General features: G+C 43.2%; 1 protein-coding gene across 1 annotated transcript in view; it reads right to left on the bottom strand.

Annotated features, from left to right (window-relative positions):
- Nucleotides 1–20,034, bottom strand: part of myo10l3 (myosin X, like 3) — a 61,820-nt gene extending 41,786 nt beyond the window's left edge. Inside the window, exons 1-2 of the mRNA XM_008299149.1 lie at nucleotides 19,723–20,034; nucleotides 5,247–5,345 (exon numbers count right to left, since the gene is read on the bottom strand). Of these exons, the coding sequence (XP_008297371.1) occupies nucleotides 5,247–5,345; nucleotides 19,723–19,743 (120 nt within the window). The 5' untranslated portion in view covers nucleotides 19,744–20,034. The remainder of the gene's footprint in view (nucleotides 1–5,246; nucleotides 5,346–19,722) is intronic.
- Between the last annotated feature and the right edge of the window lie 5,121 nt (nucleotides 20,035–25,155).

Below are 25,155 nucleotides of genomic sequence, written 5' to 3'. Positions count from 1 at the left end.
ACCCGAGAGAAATGGAGGGTGCAGAAGGGGGGGATAGGCTTATTAAAGGGGGATATTGTGAAAACAAACAGAAGAGGGAGGATTTTACAGTATAGCTTGCTAAAACTAAACATTCATATCCGTATATATCCGTAAAACCTGCAAATATTTTTGTTTACCACACAGAGGGACGCTGACAGTAATGTTTGTGTGCGCTTGTTGTTTCTGTGAGCTCACTCATGAATGCCTCATAAAGGCTCACATAATGGCTCCATTGACTAATTATCAAGAAAAGACTGAGGGGCCATCAATGACCTATTTTAAACCACAGAGACTGCATGTCTACAGGCTGTGGACAACTTCAGGATTCACGCTTTGTAGGAGTCGGATTTCATCTCTGTCACTTGGGCTAAGGATAACAAACATATTAGTAGGCTTTTTATTTGTTTTTGGTTTTTTGGGCACAAAATGACAAGACATAAACTTTTTCTTATCATCAGTCCTAAAACCAGTTTAGAAAGGAGTCTAGTTTGCTTGTTCCATCCCTCTTTAGTCAACTAACCATTAATTTAGGGCTGCAAACAGCAAATCTTTTCATTTCTTATTGATTATTCCAACTATTTTTTTTAAAATTAATCTATTATTTAATGTATAAGATGAAAGAAAATTGTTTAATCACAGTTTCTAAAAGCTCAAGACGTCTTTAATGATTGTTTGTTTGGATACTCAAGACTTCCAACTCACATCAAATCCTCATAATGTAGAAATTGTAACTCTGTGAATCAATTAATGGTTGTTATCTGACAAACAAATGTGTATATGAGAAATATTATGTCCTCCACATATGTGTCAGATCATTGGTCATCGGGTAATCGGGTGTGGAAGACTGGTGCAGTTAAAGATCAACTCATTGCTCAGTGAGACAACAATGACATCATCAGTAGCAGGTATTCAGTTCAGGTGGCAGATCCTCTTCCTGCATCTTTTTTTTTTACATGCACACCCCTCGGGGGGATAACTCGCACACTGTTAATCCAGCTGGTGCCATCTGGCCACAAAAAAGCACACACACACATACACACAGATGCACTCAAACACACAAAACCCACAAGACATCTCGCTCCCCATTTCAATGCGTCTGTTGTGTTTTTCTCGTCCACTCAGGGCCTCGGTGTACCGGGGATGAGACAGTGATGAATGCTGATGCGATGCTTAATATGACAGCAGCCGGGTCAGCCTGTTAAAACCGAGGCCACGTGGGTAACGGCGCTCCGGTGGTGCTCTCTGGAGTCCAGCTGAGCACTCAAGTAGGGAGCTGCACCTTAGCACGAGCACTGAAGCAATGGATAATGGTATAAACCACCCCCCTAAGTGGAGAACGCTGCCAAAATACATTTACCAAACCACCTCTGACGTGGTCCATAAAAACACAAGGAAACAGACAAAGGCGACGGGGCAGACAACAAAAACGCATAATACCCTGAGCTTGATTGGAAAGCTGGATTAAATAAAAAAGATAGTGAGTGGATCAGGAAATGCCAATAAACCTCAGAAAATATATCATCCAGGAACAGGGGATCATGCGAGGTCAGCCAGAGATCCAGAAGGTGGAGACGGTCTGTTTCTCAGTCTCACATTCCTCTCATTCTGGCTCAGGAGACACCCATATGCCTGGCCCGATAACCGACATCCTGAGCTCACATGTCAAGATCATATGAGAGCCCAGCTTCAGGTCAGCTGCAACTCTGTGGTCCCACTCCCAGTCATGAAAAACGTGACGTCACGTTGGCCTAATGTTTTTTTTTTTTTAACTCCCACTGAGGGTGTTGAAATGTTTCTGGACTGAGGGCAGGTCCTCTTCGACAGCACGTGGTTCACTCCTCACACTGCAAGCATCCCCACCGCTGACCACAGAAAACATCACAGAATACGCTCGGAGGGTTGGATGAGTTCATATGTTCCCCCTCAAACATTTTTTTTATGACTCCACCTTTTACCCACCACTGTGCTCTGAGTCCAAGAAGTTCCACAGAGAGCCTCAACCCAGCAAGCCACAGAAAACACACATGGCCCTGCAGATCAACTACTGTGTAATTTCTTGTTCATGTGATCATCTGCTTGTGGTGCACGTGGACCTGACTCAATACAAGCAGCGTGAGTTGTACAGATAATGGAAAATAAATGAGAATATACCATTACAGATGACTAATAGCACGGCTAAGGTTATTTAGTTACCTACACTGCTTTCTGCATGGGAGGACAGAAGAGTCTGTAGGTAGGGTAATAGGCAACAGAGGTTTCCTAAGGCAAGTATCTTTCACCACCCATTGGGTTATCTTTGGGCGGCTGTATTTTGAGCAGTTACCATGCTGAGCAGTTATGCAGTTGGTGGGTATCTTCTCAGTGGTGGATCTAAGGTGACAGGTGAGCCCTCTTCAGTTTCCTGAGGAATCTCAGCTGTGTCTTCTTGACCAGAGTGGAGGTGCTGAGAGGCCAGGAAAAGTTCTCTAGGATCGAGAACCCCAAATACTTGAAAGACTTGAAACACTTCGAGCCCATTGATTTAGATGACGAACAAGATTTCCTGAAGTCCACTAGGAGGTCTTTGTTCTTCTTGGCCTTTCAAGGTCAGATTGTTGTTTGCCAGGTGTTGGACCTTCTCCCTGTCGATCCATTGTAATTGCTGATCAGGTCAAGCTCCATGATTATGTCTGCAGACTTGATGATGGTGTTGGAGCCATGAAGAGGTATGCAGGTTGTCTAGTATAATAGACCGGATGTGCGTCAGGAAGTTTAGTGTTCACGTTTGCAGGAAAATGCTAATGCTAAGATCTGGAAACTTGGCATCCAGCTTGGAGGGGACAAAAGTGATGATGATGATGATGATGATGATGATGATGATGATGATGAGAAGAAGTTGATGAACAGCAATCTCACGTCATTGTTGAGTTGTTGCATCCTTTGCAGACCTGTTGGTGCGGTAAGTAAGCTAGAATGGGTTCAGTGCAGGAGGCAAGCAGATTTACAGATGGAATCGGAGCAGATGTTTGAAACTCCTCATGATGACGGGGATGCAAGGTGCTGAGACTGGCCAAGGCGTCATGCAGCAGAGTTCTTGAAGATGTCTCTGGTTAGGTGTCCAGCACAGGAACTAAGCAGCCAGCGCTGGTCCCTGATCTTCTGGTCAAGCAATGATTGGTTTTTGTGTGGGGGCATTATTAATCCAAGTGTTGAAGGGATCAGCATCAACACTTGCTCTGTGTTGAAGGTGCATCTTGTCTGTTCCTTAAACTATTATAGAGAACCAGAACACCATAATCCAATGTGAGAACAAGACTCATCTGTACCATATTTTAGCTTAAATGTTAGGAAACATTTAAAAACAAAAGTCTTCTTGAAATGGACACAGATGGGAGTGATGAGAATGTTTCACCCCGTAAGTGCAAAATGCTGGAAAAACCTCGGTAGAGCTAAGAAGTGCTGTGTGATCGTTTTGACATGTTTGTATTAAAAAAAATAATAATTAAATGCCCGAGGCCTAATTTCCAAATGAGAAAACTGCTCCTCCTTAGAGGTCTCTCCTATATATGCTGCCCTTTTAAAGAAGAGCTCTATAACTGTAGGAAAAATACTGGGCTTATGGCTTATGGTTAGGACGACGGCCATGTGGCAGAGGCTGTGTTTGGAAATGATGAGGCTGTGCGAGGAAATGATGCTATACGTCTTAATCCTGTGGACAGAAACGGTGCTTTGTCCTGTAGACCTATGGCCGAGTTTAAGTTTGGACACGTACCAAATGCACAGAGCTAAAGAGCAACTCAATGCAAGCTCACTTTTGATCTACAGTCTCTGACCCACAGACATGAATTCTTTTTTTTTTTTTTTTTCAAATCCATCGCCACCTCTCTCTCCCTCCCGCTCACTGTCTCTCTCTCTTGCTGCCTCTCTAACAGGATTTCCTCCAGACACAAAGACCACCGTGCCCTGCCAAACAGATAAGCTCTGGCCAATGACTTGTCACAGGGACTCCATTCCTGTCATTCTTACTTTATTACAAAAGGTGTTGATCCCACCGCAGAGCCCTCAGATGAAACATGTGTTCAAACAATTAGCTCTCTCACTTAGACACAATGAGCCAATGTCCACTCAGATTATAGTACCATCCGGTGCATGTTAACGGTAATTGAGGGGAGATTTTACATGTACTGTGGCCTAGAAGATATTGTTAGGATGACAAGAGGTTTATTTAAATATGTTGCAGAATGGATTTTGCTTTCTTGGTTTCAGGATGGGCTTGCAAACACCAGATCCTTCATGGTGCAGCCACGCAGTACAGGTACGAGTCTGGGGCAGTGTCCAAAATCACCCACTGTACCCTACATAGTTCGCCGTTTTGCAGTGATGTCCGAATGTTAAGTTACAAATACTACACCCTACATCAGGGAACTCCAACTCTGGTCCTTGTGAGCTACTGTCCTGCAGGTTTTAGATGTACTGCAACACACTTGACTCAGATTAATGGATCTCCAACAGCTTGTTGTCAAGTTCTACACAAGTCTGTTAATGATCCATTAATGTGAGTCCGGTGTGTTGCAGTACGGAAACATCTAAAACAGGGGTGTCCAATCCTGGTCCTCAAGGGCCACAATCCTGCATGTTTTAGATGTGTCCCTCTTCCAACACACCTGATTCAAATGATCAGCTCATCATCAAGCTCTGCAGAAGCCTGATAACGATCCTGATCATTTGAATCAGGTGTGTTGGAAGAGGGACACATCTAAAACATGCAGGATTGTGGCCCTCCAGGACCAGGACTGGACACCCCGATCTAAAACCTGCAGGACAGTAGTTCACGAGGACCGGAGCTGGAGATCCCTGCCCTATATAGTGCACTCAAAATATCCCACAATGCATCGTGAAAAGTAGTGTACAACCGATGGTCACTAACCGAGCAATATGGACCATCATGCATTGTGGGAAAGGAAATGCAAACTAGCGTGAAAACTTGTCGTTAAAATGTAAGTGATTTCCTGTTTATGTTTTGTTAACTTTTATTTTCCCCGTTTCTTAGCTATGCAATAAACTGTGAATAATAACTGTAATCAATAGCTCGAGTAGTGTCTAAAATGTTACTTTGCCAAGGTGCTCCCGACATAGTTCACTATACTGTGGTTCCTATACAGTGAGTAGGGAGTGAGTGGATGATTTCAGACACAATCTGGGACAGTCTAAAGGAAAACACCAGAGAGGGAGAGAAGTCTTCTTACCTTTCCATAGTCAGTGGTGAGAACCAGGGACGAATCATCACAAGAGCTGACCGTTGAGGGGAGGAGCTGCTCTTTGTGTCTCAGCCAAACACGGGCTCCCTGCAACACAATAGTCAGCACAACAACCTTAGCATCTGGACACAGGGGCTGCATCGGAATCATGTAGAAAAGTAGTGCTCATTTGCATTACAATTATTTCACTGATGCTCTTGACCATAGAAATGAAGAAGTTTGATACAGAAAAAGAGATATCCTTCATGATTTAGGTACAATACAGAAGTCCTAGCAGAGTAACAGCAGATATTTTTTCTAGAAAAACCAAGAATTATACCCTTGGTTTGCTTCTCTCACCGTCTTTTTCCATTCTCTCTTCTTCCCAACATCGCTTACCGCTGTGTGCCACATAGCCGCTGCCTTAACAGGACTGGACTGGCACAATTATCCCTTTTTTTAAACTGTGATCTGCCTTTTAAGTTGTTTGCCAGGCCTGTGCGCTGAGGGCGTGACAGAGACTCAAACTACTACTCAGAGTCATATGCACTCAGTAAAACTGTCAAAAAGGCTTTCAGTCTTTGGTTCTGTGGCTGGTTTACTCCATAAAAGAGAAGATCGTGGCCCCAAATGAGCGTTCGCCACTTTAGCAAATCAATCAATACAAATATTTCTCTGCCCACAGTCCTTTCTTCCTGTCTATGTTTCAGACAGGCAGACCACAACACGCTCCTCGCCATTATCCCCCGATCACATCCTGGTTCCAGACAGAGAGGTTAACACCAGCGCTACAACCGATGTGGGCGTCCGGGTCTCCTGTGTTTGTGTATCCATGTGGAGTCACTGACCTTCCCAGACATGTTTGTTAGCAGCTCGGTAACCAGGAGCAATAACAGGAATCTGAGGCTGATTGCTCAGACGGACTGTCATTTCCTTACAGTGGTGGAGGACACATTCATAGAGTGGCCTGCGTTTGATTGACTGCAGTGGATGAGGAGTTATGCCTGTGCACTCTGGGGTCTAAATGGTGAATCTTTAAGGATGGCTAATTTGTAATAAAATATTAAATCCCATCTGATAGCCAATCTATTGCCTTTAAAGGACCATTTTGAAGAATATACTTGTCTTCTTATAGAGCTAGACGAGGGAGTCGATACCACTCTAAAATCTATCAATCAGCAGACATAGCAGTCGGTTAGCTTAGCATGTTAGCAGCTAACAGTTAGCTTCATTAAAGATCCCATATTTTGCGCATCAACTGGTTTATAGTTTTACTTTCAGTTGTATTACTTCAATAGATTTCCATGCTTTAATATTCAAAAAGCACATTATTTTTCTCTTACTGTGCAGTATGGCAGCACCTCTTGTCTGAAATGCTCCATTTTAGTCTCTTTAAGAGAGAAAGTGTTTTCCAAAAGCTTCTTTAGTTTCAAGTGAAATTGACCATTTTTCTCAAAAGATCCATATGAAGGTAATTTTTTTTTGCATCTTTGTCATCACATCTTTGACCAACTAAACGCCATAAATCATTAAGCGCCACCACCAGCGTGGCCAGAGCAGCACGGAGCATAAGCAAATTGTGGGTCCAGCAGAGCATAAAACCGAAGAGATCAATATGCATGAATTCCACTGGGAAACCTTATACAAGGTCACCACTTCCAGACATCAATCCTCATTAACTATTAACAACAGGCTGCCACGTGTGCACACACACACACTCTCATCCATGGAGCACAAATGTGTTTGCCACCAGGGTCAGAACAAAGATCAAGATGCTCTTGTTTAATGCACCAGCTATTTACGTGGGATTTAATCTGCTGAAACACAAAGAGAGGGAATTATACAATAAAGATTTAATCCATTGCAGAGATCATTAAATGAACTTGCTCAACAGCTCAGGGTGATGATTGGTCTTTGATCTTTTCTTTATTTTGTGATTCAGGCTTCTTTCTCGGGCAAAGCGTCACTCAGTCTAACCAGCCGGTGTAAAAAAAAAAAAAAACCCACTTCCATCATCAAGGATTTTTTTTCTTTCAGTCAGCAAATGGAGCACGGCTAAATGTGGCTCTCAAACCACAGGGGACAGCAGTGAGTGGGATAAAGGGGGTCGTGTAAATTAGGAAGAGGAGGCCGAGGGGGAGCGAGAGGGGAAAGAGGAAGGGTGCGGACAGCTGATAATGTCCCGCCTCCTATTGTCTGCTGAAAGAGGCGGACAAACAGAAACATCAGGATGCAAATATAACACAGGTATTCTCCGACACATGGCTGCACGTTAACTCAGTTTCCATTTAATGTGAAACCACTGGTGACCTCCATACCAGTGACCGACTGCATCTGCCTGGTACCAGCTTGGCGTGCGCGGCCTATTCAGGGAAAAGCTGCTTCACGTGAGTTTGCCGAAGTCCAGTAAGGAGATTAATATTATTTAACTCCGAGGAATCTAAGAAGATCAGTCGGTGTTATGTAACTGGAAATTAAAGGGGCTTGCATTCAGAAGCATCTTCTTGTCAGGGTTCATTGTGCTCATGACGCCGACAGCGACGGTGACACAGACAGAAAACACGAATATGGCGAAACAACATGTGGATTACATGAAATCTACAACAGAACAGGACAAGTTGTGACCTGGAGAGGGCCGGGGTGGCTCATCACACTGTAATTTTCCACACCTCATCTGGTATTGCTTCAATAAAGAAATTTCAGTGATGCACATTTAAAAGGAAAAAAAAAATGTCCATGTCGTGAATGTTGCAATTGCTGAGTCAGAGTCTAAGAGGTTTTCCACTCATAAACAAAGGCCTTCTCAAAAGCATGCCCCGTCAACATCTTATAAAGACCAGCCAAACAGCGTGATCAGTGCACACAGCCAGAAACAATTAGATAGAAGATACAAATTTAGAATTCACATAAAAGTTCACGAAATGAGTCGCTGTAGACCAAACGTCAGCAACAAGCCGGCCCAGGAAGACACTAATGCTGGCTTGGCCTGCTGCACCAGTTGGCTCAGAGGGACTTGCTCTCTAGAAAACTTCCCACCAAGCACTGTAATCAAAATTGGGCAGAAGCGGCCCAATGTGATAAGATGAGACACTCTTACTTTGCAAATATTGGATTCTCCGAAGCTCAACTTTACTGCAGTTTTTGTAAATGAGGGGAACATTTTGACATTGTATTTGGAACCCTGCCTCACAAAAGTGCTGTTTCTAGACAACTAAACGTATTTTTCTCCCCTAAAGGTAAAACCATAACATGTTTGAGGCCATATCTAATATATATATATATATATATGAATGGCTGGTTGAAAAGAAGTGACAGTAAAGCAAGAGCGATAAGATATGCTGATTAGAAACACATCTGCCATACATCACAACAAACGTAATCTGAAAGAAAATCTGTTTCCCTCAAAACATAATTGGAGTTTAGTTGTGTGGGAACATAACTTTCAGCCAATAGTGTTGTTTTTTTTGGACACAATCCACAAGAATAATAATTTATTTATATTTAAATTTATTACCAAGCATGAAAGCCTCTCAATTTCATATTAAAAACAACACCCACACCCTAAATATGCCAGAAAACTATCCAAAATTTGACTAACTTCTCTTTTTAAACTTCCAGTTCTAAGATTTCTCAGAAGTACTACTGCCACGATACATCATGGAGCAAAAACAGACATGAACTCTAGGTTTAAATCAGTCTGTGTGATTTTACTTGGGAGAAGTTTTTCAGTGACCGGAGCACTCAGCCGCTGCACATCAGCTGTGTTTGTCAATTTGTTTCCGTCTTTGTGCGTGAGCGTACGTGTGACTAAAAAGTCTGAAGCCAGAGGGTATAAAGTCAAGATGAATTGTCTCAGCAACAGATGGTCCAACTAAAACTCCTCCCCCTTGTCCCCTCCATCTTCAGCAGCTCCGTCACTAAGTTAGGACAAAGGCAACCACCTCTGACTGAGGGCTCAGGAGTTAACCAGGCGGAAATATCCCAAACAAAAGCCAGCTGGGACACAAAGGGGCACGGGTATCAGCTCGTGTTAAGTCCCCCCCCAGACTTGAATTACCTGCCGCAGCACAACTAACCATCCAAACTAACCCAGCGATACAGTGCGACTGCTGCTTCTCACATAACAATCACTGGAAAGTGCACTTGGTGAGGCGGCCCAGTCATCACTGGGTTTAATTATCAGCTGTCAGTTCACTCCTGTGCTTTGGTAACCACATGTTTTAATAGCTCCAATAAAAAAAAGCAAAGCTGCTGCCGTGACATTTCCAGCTCAAGCTAATTTCAAATTCTCAATGCCGCATGTCACTGAGCACGTGTAGCGCCGCTGAGGCAGAACCGACTGACAATAGCCACCCGAGCCACCAAAACAGGCTTCACGCCGACGTCCCATCGTGCTCTCTGACACAGAAACCACTCGGGCTGAATGATGTGATCCCGGAGTTGGAGGCTTAAGTTTCAGCAGCTTGTATAATGACATCCCGCTCAGAGATTTGCTAATGAATGTCCCTTAAATATTTAAGGGCGTACACTGTAGAAGGTGCCACGGCTCTTTCTCCGCCGTCTGCTGTGGGCATGAGTGCAAGCAGTATCAGGTGATGGCATCAGTCAGAACAAAAGAAAGCTAATTAACTCAGCCCGACTTGGACGCGGTCGAACAATTAGTTATGATAGGCTAATTTCTTGCGTTATGGTGTGGTTCTGGAGGGAGGGGGTGAACGAACACAGCGGACACCAACAGACAGCTGCTGGTGCTGCAGGTAGGACCGACGCCCGCGTTCGTCCAGCTGGATTCCTGACAAGCATATCGTTTGTTGTGCTCAGATGTGGAGGAGGATAAACGTAACACAGGAACGCGTCCAGCCGCAGCACATTCGTCCAACAGAAACTCTAGCTGTTGTCGCTTTCACTCGCCCGCCTCGAATTTCCTCGCTTTCCTGCTGAATAATTATTTGGTTCGTTTGCCTGAAATCTGTACAAGTTCTCGCTGACTTACTGCATCTCAAGCAGGCAACACATCTCGCTTTCGTGCATCGGACCGTGGCCCGGGCAGATTCATTTACACCTCAAATACCCCAAAATGGCATTATCATAACAATAGAGAGACATAAGGCCGAGTCAGTGCCCTCCAGACAGATGTGCGGCTCTGAGGACTGACAGGAGGGCCTGCATTTAATAAGGTCAATACTAGGGGCCATTGTCTGTGTTTTCATGATAATAGGTCTCTTGTAAATGCAAATACCTCAACTGAATATGTGACATTTTGAAAATTTGCTCATGGACAGTGGATGGAAGCCAGTGCATCCATCGCTGGACTTGTGTATTAAGCTGGAATAAAGTAGCTTTCCTGATAAAAACATCTATTAGACAAAATAACTTAACACAGAAAATAAAGCGTAACAGATATGTTTACAAGAAGAAGAATTGAGGGAAAAGAAACATGCAATACTGGAGCAGTTTATTCCACAAAAGGAAGCAAGTTCAGGGGTTGTAATAGCACCTCCTGAGTGAATGGAATGAGGAGGAATCTGCCAAGTAGCTGGTGAGATTAAACAAGCAATCTGGGCAAAGGTCCCTCTGGGTCTTTGGCCACGAGATTTCCAGTAGGTCAGAGCTGTAAGTCCTACAAAACAGCAAAAACCTCAACTGGGTATAATTTTTCATCACCAACACAGGATGCCGGCTATTTATTATCCTGTTCCATTTGGAATCATCTTGATCATTAGGATGAATTGCTTGCAAAATTAAGAGTTAATTAATGTTCTCTAAGGCTCTTGAGCTCTTGAGCGGTGCTTGTCGAGGGAAGGAGAAGTGTCCCATTGCACAAAACATCCAGAAAGACAGAATGCCTAATTTGGTTTATTAAATGTGTTTCTCTCAATGTTTCTTTGTTTCCTGGCTGCCAATGCTCCACATGGCAGCACCAAGCGCCAGCAGCCATCATGGGGGTGCGAGGGCGGGTGAGGGCAGGGCAGGGTGACCGAGGGGAGAAATCAGATGATTAAAGGCAACCTCTAGCATCTGTGCTGGAAGACGTATGAATTAATGATGGAGAGAGCAGCTGATCAGAAATTAGCTAATGGTGGAGGAGGAGTCCCAGAGGGGGTGGGGGGGGGGGGGGAACAGGGCTTCCCCAGTCTGTGGCGGAGGGGAGGGAGGGAGGGGAAAATCATCAATTGTTCTCGACTCCAAGGAACAGCCTGAACCCCCTGCTGAGGAAGCTATAAACAGACATAAAGGAGGACGGCCTCCAGGCTACAGCTCACTCATCACTCGATGATGTCATGCGTCGTTTTCATATTCAAAAACAGTTTTTGTTAACGGGCCGAGAGCGACTATGTGATAAATGTTGAATGGAAATCAAACAATTCTCTGTCGTCGCTGTCAATTATCATTATCACACTTAATAATAATGGACCGGAACGAGCCGACATTAATCTAACGAGTACATGCAGGTCTGTGTGTGTTTGTGCAGGATTACATGTGTTTGTAAGTGTGTCTGTGTGTCTGTCAGTCAACAGACAGACCAGGGAGGAGGAGGAGGAGGAGGTGGGGGGGAGTTACAAAGCACCTCCCCATCATACCCTGACAGACCTAATCTACTGTGTTGCTAATGAGTGTATTGAAGAGAATTTGCATAACAAATTATGTCTTCAGGAGCACAACAGAAAAGAGACGAACACTTGACTCTCCGCCACCGACTCCTGGCACAGCGTCCTGTTTTACATCCTTATCCTGAGTGAACATATTTTCATTCACTCTCCACTGATCAAAGTGTAGAAACTTGCTGCCGGGGGACTCTGGGTCACGACGCTTTTTGACGACAGAAAAGGTTTGCGGGACGGGGGGGCGAAACAGGCGACAAATGATGTGATTACTGTACGTTTGATTGGATTCTCCGCTAAGCTTCCTGACTTAAGAATATCGACAGAACCACCTGCCAGTCGTCCCTCCTGTCTGCCATCCACATGTCTCACCCTCTCTGACTGCTGCGGGGTCACACAGCAGGAATCCCCGGAGATATTTCAGGAATGCTGCTCAGTCAGGACGGTCAAAGACTTGGGATGTGTGTGTCTGAGGCTTCTGAGGCACGTTCGGAGGGGTTGTGAAGGGTCAGTGGACCAGCACAAGGTAACCAGGATCCTGTTAGGCTGCCTTTGACCTTCACTCCTGTCTTCGATGGTTTATTCATTTTTTTTTAATGTGAAACTATTTATTATTTCGCCACGATAAAAAAATAAAACTATGACAATAGTGACAATTGATTAGTCTTTTAGTTAAATACAGCTTCTTAAATACTCGTCCGGCTTTCAGTTCTGTGTTTAATATCGTTTTAAATTGCACACCTCGGGGCATTTTGTGGGTATTTATCACTTCTTTAATTAATCTAGCAATACATTAACAGATAGAGAGCTAAAAGAACTCTGTTATATCGCTTAAATATAAGGATTGGAAGATTTTCTTTTACTTTTACGTGACAGTTTGAGCGGCGGGCTGTTACTAGATTTTTAAAAACTCTGCATTTTAACCAATCATAAATATGATGAATGAACATTTTGGAACTTCTTTTAATGCTCCTAATGCAGCTCACACGCTGCGATATTCACAAAAGATGCATCAACTACTCATTTGAATATGATTTAGTTACGTATGAGGCTGTGCAGCATGTAAAAGTTCAGACAACGCAAACCTTCTTGAAACTATTGAACAACGATTAAGCAAAGCTGCTCTAATGTCTCTCCTGCTTGGGAATGTGGATTGTCTTCTCGGGATGAGGAGGATGTGAAGAATGTAACACCGTGGGTTCAAGTGGGAGAGATAAACACTTATAGAGTCTTGAAAACACAGAACATTCCTCCTCATGTGAGCCTCGGCGTCTCAGCGCTTCATCCTACAAACAGCCGCGGGCCCAGCCACACACACTCACGTCTAATAAAACAGACTGAGAACGGATGGGAAAGCTAACATGGCATGACTGTGGATTGTGCCATGCTGCGTTGTTTGCTCCAGCCGGACTCTTCAGACCGTGGCAGTCATGGCTCATGCAGTGTGGGATGTGTACTTAAACCCCGCGGGGTGTTCGCACTGCCAATTAGTTCTGAAATTACAAGCGTGGCCGTAATCTCATCATGAGGGAGCCAACGATTTAACAGTTTTGTGAAATATTTTTTTTCACCTTAGGGTTAAATTGCCATGTGGTCGCTGCAATGCGTTTAACCCAGCAGTCATAGGATTGTGTAAGTTAGAGACACACATGCTCCCATCCCATAATAGGCTGCCTCTGTGCGGAGTAATCATAGGGGGCTAAAAAAGGAAAGTCAACATCTGGGCTGGGAGCAGTAATCACAGGTTGGCTGTTATTAAGCTGCCAGACGAGACCTCTGAACCGGGAGGATTTGAGCGACACTCATTACCATCTCACAGTGTCCGTCAGGTACAGGGCGGCCAAGGTCAAGGCCGACGCACAGGTTTTTGTGTGTGTGAGGGCGAGCAGAAATAAACAAAAAACTTTAATTTTCCCTCCGGGGGCGAATCCAGGACAAAAACACTGCACGCAAATCTGGAAGGATTGATCTGTGTGTGGATTAGAGTCCGGATTCACCGGCTGGAGATGCACAAAAGGCATCGCCGGAAGCCTTCTGAGATGAGGAAAAGGAGACAAGATGGCATCTGTGACACTTTAAACGGTAACGTGAGCGTTTCACGAAGACATCAAGTCGATATGAAAAACTTCAGAAACATCTCTGGTGGCGGAGCGACTGCATTACATCACTGTGGAGATGAGGAAGAAAACTGTTTGGCATTTTCGGAAAAAACGCGTCAGGTGTTAGATGAGAAGGTTGATGACACTTTCATGTTCGGTAAATATGACGATGCTATCTGAGCTTCATGAGATGGAGTCCAGCATATAGTCCTGCCCAAAATGACAATTTATCTCATTAAATAAACAAGAGAAATGTTCATTGGTGATCTTGTGGGATACTGGTAGACAATTTTGCTCATCTGTGTCACATGACTTGATTAAATTCCCCAAACGTCAACTCAAAGCATTTGTAACACTGACATGGAAATGAAAAGTCGCCCGTCGTTGTCTTTTTGAGCAAATAAGCCACGTGTACTCTTCTGCGTGCGCTCCGACACTGATCAAAGCCGGTACATAGCTCTGCGTGTCTTCAGGAAATCTTCATTTCACTCTAAAATTCACAGATTTAGCAAACAGTAGTTGAGGATGTTCTCTTTCATCACAGTCTAACTGACACGGCAAATGTTAGTGATTTGCCCAAATGCCCTGAAGTGATTTATATTTCAGAGAAAGACACACCCAGAGCTGACACACACACACAGAAACAGGGAGGGCAGGAAGGATGGGTGTTGGAGAGAAGATTAAAAGTGCTTTTTTTTTTCTTTTTCTTTTTTATATGCAGCATGTTGTGACCATGTAAAGTTAGATAATCTTCTGATAAGTGGTGTGTAACGGTAGAGGGAGGACTGGAACCAGAGAGGTTAGCTTTTAAAGAAATACCTTGATTTTTGGGTGGAAATGTTCCTTTTTGCTTTTGTGCCAGGAGTTAGATGAGAAGATCAGCACCACTGTTGTGTCTGTATGAAGCTATAGCCAGCAGCCAGAGAGCTTAGCTACGTAAAAAAAAAAAGACGGGAAACAGCCACCCTGGCTTGTTTCAAAGGTCAGCATCTCTAAAGCTCATGATGTTTTATCTCTTTTATAAAGCCAAATTAGGTAAACTACTGACAGTACATGTTTCATCCAGTCTGGAGGTGCTGGGGGTAGCTTCATGCTGACCGTACGGATGTGAGAGTGCTATCGATTCCCAAAATTAACTATTTAAAATGTTTTGAAGGTTCAGATCAGACGAGACCACGAGAGACTCCATGCAGCAATTGTTTGTCCATCATCATTAGCTAATAGAGAGGGCGGCTCGCGTCTGCGCTTCGGTAATTGTCACAAGTGAGCATGCTGTGGACAGATGAAGATATATTGTCCTTTTAGAACCACAAACACAGACAGCGTTGTCTGAAGAGCCGGGCGATGTAGCAGATAAAGCTAAAGTCAACAGCGGGGTGTCACCAGGAGGTTATCACAGCACCGAGTTCCTTATATGACGGTCAGCCTCCCTGATAGACGGGGCTCAGGTTACTGATAGAGTCACAAGAAATGCAAACACAAGCTGGAGAGGTGAAGAGGCTGGACTCAGAGCTGACTCTAGTTTCAACGTGGGGGTAAAATGTCAAAAATGACCTTAGAATGGAAAATCCAAATTCAACAAATTCCAAACTGTTTAATAAACGAACCCCAATCAGCTCCACTAACACTGCAAATCTGTGTCATTACGAGAAAAGGATAATCCATGTTTTCTGGTGAGTGGTCAGACAATGGCTGTTGGTAATTAGCCCCGGCGCTCTTGTGACAGATTAAACCACCTCCAGATTGCACCAAAGCTGCAGGAGTTCTGCTGACGCACACACAAACCGCTGCCTTAATAATACCTCCCTCTGTTTGCTCATAAACAACCAGCGCTATTAAGTCACCGCAACTTCGAGATTCTCAGCAGCCTTGTTTGAAAATCCCCTAATTTGATGTGATAATACACACAATAGCCTCTCAGTGTTTAATTATGAATTAAGAAACCTGCTCAGGGAACACTGAAAAGGAATGCAGCAGGACCCATTAACCCTTTTCAAACATTTCCTTCCTTCCTTACATCCTCACTTCACTTCCTGGCTCGTTTCCTCACGTGGAAGCGGAGAGCGGTGATCTCAGATTCTCGGCTCTTTAAAGCAGCAGCTGGAGGAAGTGACAACTGGGCAGAAAGGGCCGTGCGATCGCGAGAGAAAAATAGTCCACCGACTTCGGCAGGTTGGCCTTTCTCACGTTACCCGCCTCGCCGCAGAATTTTCACTGGGCATGCCGATCAGCGGCTCCAGCTTCACAGAGCCAGACATAAACAGCACAGAAGGCCGTGAGTGATGTTTCAGGACGGGGAGAATGCGTCTGCGTGAGGGGGCGGCAGCGGCGACGGTGTGAAACCCAAAGCCTCCCCACCACACGTCTACAATGCACGGATGACAGGCGGCCATGACCGGGAATTTGCCGGGGTCAGGGCTGGGGAATTTGGGATTCCCTCTGTCAAAGTATCTTTGAAAGGAAGGAATTTGGTGTGTAATGCAAGGAAGGAGTTAACGGGTGTGGAAAGCTCCTAACGTGGCTTTACAGTGTGTAGCAGCTGCTGCTATAAAGGAACTGATTACCAAGTTTAGAAAATAGCTGGGATTCAGCGTCGTCAACAGGATGTTTTACAACGACATAAAATATCCAATTGTGTGTGTGTGTGATCTCACAATGTTTTCATCTGGATGAAAGAGAGGAAGGGAGATGAATGTAGCTTTAACAAAGTCACACAAAACCTGCGTGTGGAGATATGCAGGATATAGTGTCGACAATCCCCCACATATGAAAATCCAGCAGTCTGGTTGCTATAAAACACTGACAAGATCGCTGACACACTCCAAGTGTTGGTGTGTGTTTGGTGGGTCACATCCATTGAACTGGGTGTGGACTAAAGGCAGCAGTGCTGAGGGGTTTATGGTTCTGGTGTCAGCTCCGGGGAGGTAAGCCTGCGCTGATGGACAGGATGGACTTTCAGGATAAAGCTTTGAGCACACACCCGTGGCCCTGCCTCTCTTCTTACTCTGCCACACTTTCCGCCCCTGTCACCATCTTCACCGACACCAGCAGTGACATGCAAGGAAAAGCTGATACCAGGATAAAGAGACCGACTGGCATGATATGAAAAAAAAATAAATCTGATTATTTTTGGCAGATATTAAGATTGCGATATGAGTCACCAGTTCTTTTCCACTTAAAAAATATGCTGATGTGATTTATGTTGTGGTCTCAACCCAATAAAACGTTCCCTTACATTTGGAAAATATAATTTATAGGCCGGGGCATCTCTGTATCACCGCAACGCTTCTTACATTTATCAAAAAAATTGCAACTCCTGCAATCCCTACACTGCACTTGTCCAGATTAATTTCAATGAACCTGATCTGCTAATGAATCCTCCTTCTCCTCAGATATAGAAGCAGATCTTAAACCGGGTTAAATCAGTAACGTGCAAAAGGTTAAAAGGGCCACTCATATTACCGATGTGTGGAAATCTACACTGTGCACGCTGTCGACCTGGAGATTCACAGTCATGAATCATGCATGAGATTTATTCTGCTGCACTTGTTTTCACAAAGTTGAGTTTAATCCTTGTCTCACTTCACTTCCAGAATTCCCGCTTAATTAAATCCACAGTGTTGCACAGTGGCGTTCAAGAGGCTGGCTTCTCTCCATGACACCAAAACGCACTTTAAAAACCAGGACAGTTCATTCATTTGTTCCAGCTCTGATTAGAGGATGTAAAAGATCGGTACGGACACAACTGGTGCGCTGTTTTGGTCCATTAAGGTTTTCTTATGGTGAGAGTTTTACTAAAAAACAAACTTTCATCGTAAAATTTTTAAAGGTGTTTAAGTACGTGAATTATATGTAAGATGTTAATTTGTTTTTCTATGTACTCCATGTATATTAATGTCACTCTGATATGCTCAAAATTGGTCAAAACGGCAACAAACTATTGTCATCGTGAGTCAAATGAAATTTTTCTCCTCACATAAATACAACAAACTGATATACTTTGACCGAATTACACTTGTTGGCTCTTTTCAATGATTTCTATCGCTCAATACCGAGTCCAGCACCTTTGCTTATTTGATGAACACTCCATAACCACATTAGACACAGATGAGTGAGCCAGTTGAAATAAGGCTTTGTGGTAATCTCACTCAGTCGGTAAAGGATGACAGACACACGGCAAAATTACTGGTAATCTGAAATAATAACCTTACTCTGTGCAGCATATCACTCTAATAGAATCAGATTATGAGCAGAATCCAGCTCACATCCATCTGTTCTCTACACGGTTGCTTCATACCGGAAAATACAGTTTTGGCGAAGCATGAAGTCTTTTGAAGGCCACTGCTGTTAGTGTGACCAGAAGGAAGTAACTTATAGAGAAATACTGTTCAGTTTAGTTACTTTTCTTGCAAACATGACAAGACTTTAGTCATTTTCACAGCTTCAGACGATGTGTCCACTGATATGTTTTTCTCATATCAACTACTAGTAATCAATGAGACTAATAAGTGATATTTATTTGTGTTTGTTTGGTGTTGTTTGGCCTTTTCTCCAGATATTACAGATTGTGCTGTGGACGGGTCATTGCTCAAAAACACTAAGTGGTGACTTCAGACAGAACAAAAGGCAACATCAGAACAAAAGTGGCACATTTTGGGAACATAAACAAAAATAAAAATACCAATATTTGGGAAAATGCTGAGCGTCTGAGCCGATATTTGATAAGTGATAATCAACCGTACCTTTAAAGCTGCTGGTTTCTAAAATTAACCAGAAGACAGGATGAGAATTTTAAAGGATAATGACAGCTGTCATAATTTATCACTTAACTGAAAGTAAAGAGAGGCACCTGGAACTGGCCTGACCATGGAGGTCTGCAGCCAGCTACTCTTGAAAGTAAATAATGAGCACAACTTTTATTCCTGAAGGTTTTGAATGGTTCTGATCAAGCTTAACTTCACTTGATCCAGTATTATCCCAACATAGGTCTCACACAGTCCTAATAACTTTTAAAGAAAACATACATGCTGAACAAAGGGAAAACTACCTCGGTGACTAATGTAATGCTCCGTCACAACTTTAAAGCTACTGAAAAGGAGACAATATGAAAAAAAACCTGATCCAGGAGTCGCCTCCCAAATCGTAAACCTCCAGTGAGTCACAGCACAGTGCATCAGTGAGAGGCAGACACAGCTGATGCTGCCAGCAGAGGTACAAGAGGTGAAGGAGGGGAGGAGGCTCACACACTGTCTGTCTGTCTGTCTGTGAGTGTGTGTGTGTGTGTCCTCCTGTGAGTCAGAGGGGGATGACAAACGAGACCTGCAGTCAGTGTTTGAGTGAGGTGGTGTGTGTCTGATTGGCAGATGACACATCCAGCCCGCATGGGGCAACCACGCTCAGCGTTTACAGGCAGATCATCATCAGCCAAATTAAAAAAGACAAAAGAGTGCAGTCTGCTGCTGTCACATGAATGCTCAGTAATAAAATTATCCGGGCACAGATTGTTAAAGTGGTGCACTGCAATAGTGGTGTGTATCAGAGGCATTAAAGTTCCTCCTGCAGCTGCATCCTGTAGAGCAATCACACCACAGATAGTAAAGGAGGCATGAGTGGCCGAGAAAGCATCATAACCACAACAAACATTTAAATGGGTAAAATATGGACTGAGTCGTATAGAAGCACACAGCAGCAAAACAAAGACAGCAAAGGTCCCAAAATCATCACCATCATCATAAAACTACCCCAAAAAAGTACTTTCTGCGTGGATAAAGTCGAATAACTCACCTCCAAATAGAAAGTATCCATCTTACGCAGCGCCGACCTCTCGTCTCTTTGTAGTCTGACTTCAGGGTACCACAGTTGAGGAGGAGAGAAAGCTGTATTCCCAAATAATTTCCATCCGCTTCGATGAGATTAATGAAAGCTTTTTTTCTTTCTTTCTTTCTTTCTTTTAATCGGCAACTTGCTCACAAGACTGTGCCGCTCAGAAACGAGGCATTTTGCGCTCCTATTTTTGGACACTAGTTGTTTTCTTAACCGCGTCTTGTGCGTCCCGACGAGCCGCTGCTGCTGCTGCCGCTGCGCTCTTTCTGCTGTCTAGTCGTTTCAATGAACCCGGCCGGCACATTATGCAGAGAGGAGGAGCCTGCAGGGACACAGACCCTCCCCTCAAGCATACGCCCTCTTTGTTTATTCCTACAAAAGAGTCTCTGGTTTGAAAAGGATGTTTGGCCCGGTGTTTTTCAGCCACAAACGCGTGTATTGTGAAATATTTAAGGCCAGAATTGATGCGTAAAAAGTAGGAACCCACCCTTAAATGTAAGATTGCTTCAACAAGGATTTACTCCCAGTTCCATGATGCCAGACAGAGCAAGCACGGTCATTATTTGGACTTCCTCCTTAGGGAAAAATAAACTGAGAAGGAAGAGGAAGAGGCAGAAGTAAGGAGGGTTTATTTTAGCCAAACTGAGAAATCACCCACATCCATGTTGCAGCCTTTAGCCTGCAGTCTCTTCTGCCTCTTTTTTTTTTTTTTTTTTGGTTTAAATAAATAATAAACTGTCTGTATTGTTGTGCCAGGACTCTAACCAAACCCTCATGAAGCCATACAGTCATTTCAAAATCTCAAACAACCCCAAAGTAACCTACACTACAAAAGATCAGTGGCAGTTTTGATTTATTTTCTCTCGCTTTTAGGTTTACCCGGCTGTTTTTTGCATTAATCGCTTGCCTGGTTTTACTCAGTTTCATCTTTAACCTTTCTTTTGACTTTGCTTCTGTTCTACTTCTCTCTAAAAAGCTCTCCTTGGCCATCCTGTTCATATTTTTGTCCTAAAACATGTCTACATTTGACTTTTTTGTGATATTTCTCCCTTCCTCAATGCACTTTTCCATGTAATTGGTTGGTGTTTCCCCCTCTCTGCGTTTATGTCCAGCTACAGAGTGGTCTTCTTGATCTTGCTGATTACTGGCTTCACCAACTTTCTCAGTTTTAACTATTTTCTTCTGTTTTTTTCAGTCTTCTCTTCACTCTCTCCCCACCTGGTCGAGGCAGACGCCTGCCCTCCCTGAACCTTGTCCTGCTCGAGGTTTCTTCCTGTTAAAAGGGAGTTTTTCCTCTCTGCTCTCCAGTGTGCCTGCTCCAAAGTTGGATTTCTTTGTTTAATATTGTAGTCTTGACCTTAACTTTAAGTCTGTATGGTATATATTACTGTAGGCTCTTAACTAGCCTCACATACCAGAATGGTCAAGCTGCACCTCATCATTATTTTTGGAATTGGGAAGAAATAAAACGCTCTCGGTTTTTTTAAAGTAAGCACAGTCATCGTGGGTGGAGCTAAGAACAGGATGCGGCAGTGGTGTCACAGAATAGTGAGGGGCTAATGGTTTTGGTGAAACATTTACGAGCACTGTCATTAAAATGGCTACTGTATGACTGGAAAAAGAAAAGCAGGGCTGCCTTCTGCCAAATCCTCTACAAAACCAGAGGTTGTCGTTGTTGTTTCCCGCAGAGAAGACAATTTTAATAACATTAACACATACATAACCGAGGGGAAGAACAAAGCTTTGTGAAATCCATGTCTGGTGGCAAGCTGCAACCCTCATCCCAACCTGTGGAGGCAGACAGCCGCCCTCCCTGGACCTGGTTCTGCTGGAGGTGAATCCCTGTTATAAAGGAGTTCCTCCTCTACTCAGCTGCTAATGTGCTGACTAAACATGTTTTTTTTTTTTTAATTCATAGGGTTTCTCTGTATGTTTTTATAGAGTCTCAGCTTTAATTTAATTAGGTCAGGCAATTGGTACAGTATGTAATATTTTAGGCTCTTAACCTTGAATATTTAAGTTTGTGAGGTAAAGTTTTATTACATTTAACTGGAAAGCACTTTGTTACAGCGTCTGTTGTTTAACATGTTCTGTATAAATGACTTGACTTGTTGAGCAACACAGATGTTTACTTTAGAGTTGACGAAGAGCCAAAACAGAAGTAAACAGAGAGCAATATCTGAAAACAAAACCCGTCTTTCTGTGTAGTATGTCTGCAGATTTGAGACATCCCTAAAACAGCAAATGTATAAAAATGCAGCCGAGTCAGGTGTTTTCTTCCAGTCTCTTCTCTGCTCTTTTTTTTCCCAATTAACAAAATGCATCTTTGCAGTTTTATCAATAAAAATAAAGTTGCTTTCAATACACCAAAATACAGATTGAAATTGGAATTACGAGTCAAACGGCTCCACATACAGTCAGAGTGACGTGTTTGTGACTGTCTCTGGACCCATAGGTGTTTGTGCACAAGCTGGTAAACTAAACAGAAATGCATTATTATTGTCGGCTACGCTTTCTCCGCTCTCACCAGATGGAATTTTACCGATTGTCTCTTAAGCTTGTACAATCAGTTCCAGCGAACGGGAGCAAAAAAAAAACACGAGCTTTTTAATCTGCGACCTTATGCCAGTAAGATCCAGCACCCAGTCATGATCTGTAAATAACAGTGGATAGACGGACACGTTAATCTGTATTGAACATGCAAGAAGTCCAGACTGGTAAATTGTGTGTCGTCTGTTACGTAATGCAGTGCTGATTGTGTGGTAGCTAATATAGGGCATGGCAGAATGCTTTACTCACAGGGTATGGATTTACTGCAGGCTGTGCTCCCATCTGAGTGCTGGAGCAGAAACAGCATTAAGTGTTTTGTTGTTGTTATTTAAATGTTATAATTAAAAGGTTTAAAGTTTAAATGGCATCACGGTAAACATACTAATGTAGTTTTGCAGATATAATTAATAAGTAACCACTATAGGGTTTTATATTTCATATTAATGTCATTTAGAGTAACTTAATTAGCAATATGGGATTCTGGATGTTGATTAATTCTACCCACATGTCCCTAAAAGGTGCCATTTCTGCAGTACTTCTCCAACCAAATCCCTTAATTGTACCTTAAGTTCTCCTCATTACTGTTTACAAGTAAATGATACAGAAAACAAAGGAACAACCTAATTTTTATACTCAAAAGACCAAAGCACAATCCCTAAAGCTTGCTAATCCTCTTTAATATGCCGTTTAATTTGCGTAAACCCAAGGTATTTTTTCAGGGGCTTCCCTTTATTCATTATATTCAATTTATGGATTTAAGATAACCTAGAAATACAAAAAACAGTCATGTGTATCACTCGGCTTCCCATGCTAGTTTATATGTCAATATAAAAAATGAATAGCATTTTTGTCAGCGTGAGATTAGACAAGCTCGCTGTGCTAATACGTTTAGCAGCAGCTTTCGTAAGAACAGTCGAGTCACTGTTTCGTGCTCCTTTAATAGGAGAAATACTGGAACAATCTCGGTGCAGTGCCAAAGCTAGTTTGCCATTCAGAGGCCCTTTTGGCTGGCGGTGCAGACAGAGAACTTGTCTTCTCAGCATCACCTGATTCCAAGTTGAAAACAAGACTGCCAGCTGCTCTGATGCTCTGCTGTGGCGCACAGGTGAATCATAATATGTACAGTACAGATCGTACAGACCAGATCATCAGCTGTATATGCAGAGGAGCAGACAGATTCTCCTCCATGACTCAGTGCAGTTTTAGTTGTTTCTGAAAAAAATATTCCAGTGGCAGAATGATTAGGGCAGCAGAGTCAGACACTCCGTTTGACACATGGCCAGCTGGACTTTTACTGCAACTCATTCCCCCGGTTTCTCTCTCTCTCTCTCTTTCCCCACATTTTCTGCGTGCACTGTCAAATGGCCAAATTAATCTTACAAAAAATAAAATATAAAACTATCCTCTTTTTCTAATATTAACTGTAAAACAGACAGAGTTCACATCTCAGTATAGCAAAAAAAAAAACAACAACAACAACAACAAAGTGGGATTTAGAATAGATTTGATATGAGCTCAGTTAAAATTTCTTACATGCATTATAGAAGTAGGCTATTGGGTATCAAAACAACTGCGTGCTTAGAAGAAGTTTTGGGATTTGCGAGCGATATGGGGCAGCACCAGCTTTGCCCAGGGAACAGGTCACATCATGTCCCAGGTGTTTGACCTTAATCATAAAAGTATATATGAAAGCCAGGTCTGGCTGAGGTCGCTGGTTGAGGATATTCAGGATTGTATCGACTAAGCTTTACCGACTGGACATTTGCCAGAACTCAAAAAAACAACAATAGTGAAAGAGCTGCTTCACTAATTTAACCTCTCGTTGTGAAAATGTGGTAAGTCTGCAGGCAGAAGGTAGACCGTGCATAAGTGCAAAGCATTGTTTCAGTCTACCTGAGAGGACAAAGGGAGTAAGAACAAAACATCCATTTGGTCATCAGGATCCCCAGAGGGACGGGGGGAAGGGGATCATAAGAGCTGCTGTTCTTGTCTCCTGCAATGGTCAACATATGCTGGTTTGGTCCTTTGAGGTTAACAACTGTGCAGGTGGAGTGTGAGCAATGAGTGTGATCTTGTTCTGAAGCAGATTCCCTGTTCAAAAGAATGAAAAGGATCGTAGCATCAGGAAAATGGCAACCACTGGTGATCATTAAAGCAGGCACAGCAGTATTATGAGAAAGCCAAAAACTAGAAGCTAGTGTTGTTTATTCATTGAGTTACTATGCAAAAACCTGGAGCAATATAGCCATAGATGTAGTCCAACATCCAAGATTCTCTTGAACCAGAAGTGCAACAAAGATAGTTCATTTTCCAGTCGCAGCTTAAGGAATTATTTCATGTTATCTCTACCTTTTTCTACATAGTGCTGTCGTTTTTAGGGAGATTAAGGTTAAAAAAAACAAATGTGTGACCCTACATACCAGCAAGGAAACACCAGGACCACCACAGACTAAAAAATGATCACATGTGTGAGGTTTACACTGTGTTGTACAAAGAAATCTGTTTTCATAGTGGAAGAAAGTTATCACTCCTTCACCGTGCAGTAGTGACCAAGCTGATCAGTGGCTCGAGGTTTTATCAGCTAAATGAAAGGTTCAAAAGAGAAGCATGAGTGTTTAAAAAAACACAGTGGTTATGAGCAAAACGATCTTTTCCCCCCACATCCTGCTCTTACAGCGTGTGGTGCATTTGTGGACACATCTATGGCCAGACTTCTGTGACCACATGTGATGGCACCAGCAGACTTAGTCAGAGCAATATGCATGACAGACCGCTGCTATAATGGACTCCACTGAACAATATATCACAGTGTGGGGTCACAAGACCATTTCTGAGCAATCTAAC

This window comes from Stegastes partitus, unplaced genomic scaffold (assembly GCF_000690725.1).
Source record: "Stegastes partitus isolate 25-593 unplaced genomic scaffold, Stegastes_partitus-1.0.2 Scaffold1383, whole genome shotgun sequence".
Classification (NCBI taxonomy): domain Eukaryota; kingdom Metazoa; phylum Chordata; class Actinopteri; family Pomacentridae; genus Stegastes; species Stegastes partitus.
Note: the sequence above shows the minus strand (reverse complement) of the source record. Positions and strands in the feature narration are given on the sequence as shown.